This window comes from Myotis brandtii, unplaced genomic scaffold (genome assembly GCF_000412655.1).
Source record: "Myotis brandtii unplaced genomic scaffold, ASM41265v1 scaffold1327, whole genome shotgun sequence".
In the NCBI taxonomy this organism is placed as follows: Eukaryota; Metazoa; Chordata; class Mammalia; order Chiroptera; family Vespertilionidae; genus Myotis; species Myotis brandtii.
The window spans coordinates 523,345-526,117 of record NW_005354705.1 but is presented as its reverse complement, the minus strand read 5'-3'; the positions used below and the strand labels follow the sequence as shown (position 1 = coordinate 526,117).

General features: G+C 60.2%; 1 protein-coding gene across 1 annotated transcript in view; it reads left to right on the top strand.

Moving 5' to 3' along the window:
- The window catches only part of MMP28 (matrix metallopeptidase 28), a 25,422-nt gene that overhangs the window by 16,384 nt on the left and 6,265 nt on the right, over positions 1-2,773 (top strand). The window contains exon 5 of the mRNA XM_014534767.1: positions 1,977-2,773. Within this exon, the coding sequence (XP_014390253.1) occupies positions 1,977-2,773 (797 nt within the window). The remainder of the gene's footprint in view (positions 1-1,976) is intronic.

Sequence of the window (2,773 nt, the reverse complement as noted above, 5' to 3'; positions counted from 1 at the left end):
CAAGGAAAATTGGTCATTTTCTCTCAATTCCTGTTCCTAGTTGTCTCCCTATTCCCTGCCCACCCCTCAGCTGCACAGAGGATTTTTATCCTTTTATCCTTCGCGCTGTCACCTTCACTGACCACGTAGAGTGAGAGAATTGCCCCCCTCCCTGTTCCCTGTCTTTGGAGTGAGGGGCACCCTAGCTGCAAAGGCTGAAGGAGCTGCTTCACAGTTTTCTAGGAGCCTGAAGGTTGGGGGTGGGGAGAGGGAGTCTGGGGTTGGTTAGGCCAGCCCCTCACCCCCACCCCCACCCAGTACCCAATGCACTAGAAGTGCTAGTGGCAGCGCTTCTGGACGCCAGGCCTCCCCCCTCCCTTCGAATCCTTCCCTCTTCCCTCCCCGAGGGTTGGTCACTGCCTGGGAGGGGTTGGGTGGCTGCCAGGCCAAACAGGCCCAGGAGGCAGCATTGCCTTGAATGGAGCTTGGCTCAGGGGTGGGAGAAGGGACATTCCCCTCCCCCACTTCCATGGGGGATGGGGAGAGGGAAAGGGTGCTCAACTCCTCTGCCCTCTATGACCCTCCTTCCATCCAGAGAATGTGAGCTCTCGCAGAGCCCCTGCTCTGACCCAGAGGAGTGACGTACAGGCACATTTATAAGCCTCGAGTCTTAGCAAATGTGTCTGCTTACCCACGCAGAATGGAAAATGCACCGAATTAGGTGTCAGGGCCTGGGCTCCTACTCAGTGTGTGACCCTGGGGGCAGTTCCTCCCCTGGTCTCAGAGCCCCAAATAGAGGAGAGGTTGACTAAGGAGATGGCTGAACCCCCACGACTTCAATCCTCTTGCCAGGACCTCCCTGGGACAAAGGGGCAGGAGGCCCGAACCTTCAACTGCCCCGCCCTCAAGGGGAGAGGGGGCTGTGCCCACTCACCTGGTGTCCCAGCATAGTCAAACCTGCCCTGCCCGCTGTCACCCAGGCCCCAGGGATTTGGTCCATTTGGGAAACTGAGGCCCAAAAGACATGACTCTGTGTGTTCCTGAGCCCAGAGTCCTGCCTCCAAGCAGTGAGTCTCCCGCCCGGGTCACAGTCCCTGAGCGTGCAGGGCTCAGAAATAGCTCAGGAAAACTCAGAGCACCGGCCTTCGAAGCACCCTGGTCCTGGTCCTGGTCCTGGGCGTGTGTGAGCTGGCGCTGGACCCAGACTAGCTGACCTGGGGCTCGGCCAGTTCAACCCTCAGGGAGGAACTCTGCGGTTCTGGGCAGAGGAACAGAGACGCTTAACTCAGTGGAGATGGAGAAATTGCTCTCGGTCAGTGACAAAACACACCCTTTGTTCTTATTTGTTTTCACCTCAGAGCCCTTGGGAGTCCCTGAGGAAGTGAGCCGGAGGGCCAGGGATCAGGGAGGAACCTCAAATAAATGGGTCTTGTGATGGCTACTCAGGGCAGGCCCCAGCACTAGGAAGGGAGGCAGCAGGAGGGTGTGAGGGCTGGAGAGGAGGAGCGGAGAGGAGGAGCGGGCAGGGAGGGCAGGGAGGGCTGTGACTCCGTGACTCTACCTCTCCTCCACCCCGCACAGTTGTCAGGGGCTGGGATTTGCCGCCAGCGGGAGGTGCAGAGTGGATTTCCAGGCTCGGCCCAGGCTGTGCGGAAGGAGACCCCAGACCAGAGGGTCCCCCGGGTGGGGGTTTTCCTGGGCAGAGGCTGCATCTCCCCCATTCTGTTTTGGAGGCTGATGCAGCTGGGCCAAGGTCCTAAGGGACCTCCTTAGGCCAACCCAGGACACTGGGACTCTCCAGGACAGGGTAGGCCCATCTGTCTGAGAGCAGGGTCTCCCCAGCCAAATGAGGGCCTTCCCACGGCAAGGTATGTCTTCCCCGCCAGATCATGGGCTCCTTGGGGAAGGCCTATCTCCCTATCATACGTGTTGCCCGGGGACCAGCCCCAGGCTCTGCCAGCAGCCCCAGGCTCTGATGTGGCCTCTCTGGGTGGCAGGCAACAAGTGGTACAAACAACACCTCTCCTACCGCCTGGTGAACTGGCCCCAGCACCTGCCCGAGCCTGCAGTCCGGGGGGCCGTGCGTGCCGCCTTCCAGCTGTGGAGCAACGTCTCGGCGCTGGAGTTCTGGGAGGCCCCAGCCACAGGCCCTGCTGACATCCGCCTCACCTTCTTCCAAGGGGACCACAATGACGGGCTGAGCAACGCCTTCGACGGCCCAGGTGCTGACAGCCTCTCTCCCACATGGCAGGAGGGGGACCCCGCTAGGAGAGGCCGCCTGTGGAGGGCAGTGGAGCACTCGCTCTCCCTGTGGCCTTGCCCAAGCTGCATCGTCCTCCAAAGAGCCCTCAGTCTCCTCATCTATCACATGGGAACAGGACCGGCCCGATTTTGTGCCATGTGGCTGTTGGGATGGTCAGATGAGGTTCTGCAGGGAAAGTGCCTTGTAAACTCTAAAGAGCATTATCCTTTCGGGAAGAACCTTCTGAAGTCCCGTCATCCATCCCCTGCCTCTAGACAAGCCCGTGCCTCGCCTGTCCTCCAGACCAGGGTCCTAAAAACATGCCGAGGCCACCACTGCCCTCCCCCAAGCCCCTGTCACAGTCACTGCCTCAGAGCAAGAGGCATGCTACCTGCCCCTGCTACAGAAGCTCTTCCTATGCCCACCGCCCAGACCGGCCTCCTGTTTGCCCCCAACCTGAAGGCTTCCAGCTGTGGTTTACACTGCTGTCCCCCCATTCTGCCCAACACTGGCCTGCAGAGCCTGCGTGCAGGCTATCTCTGCATTTTCCCA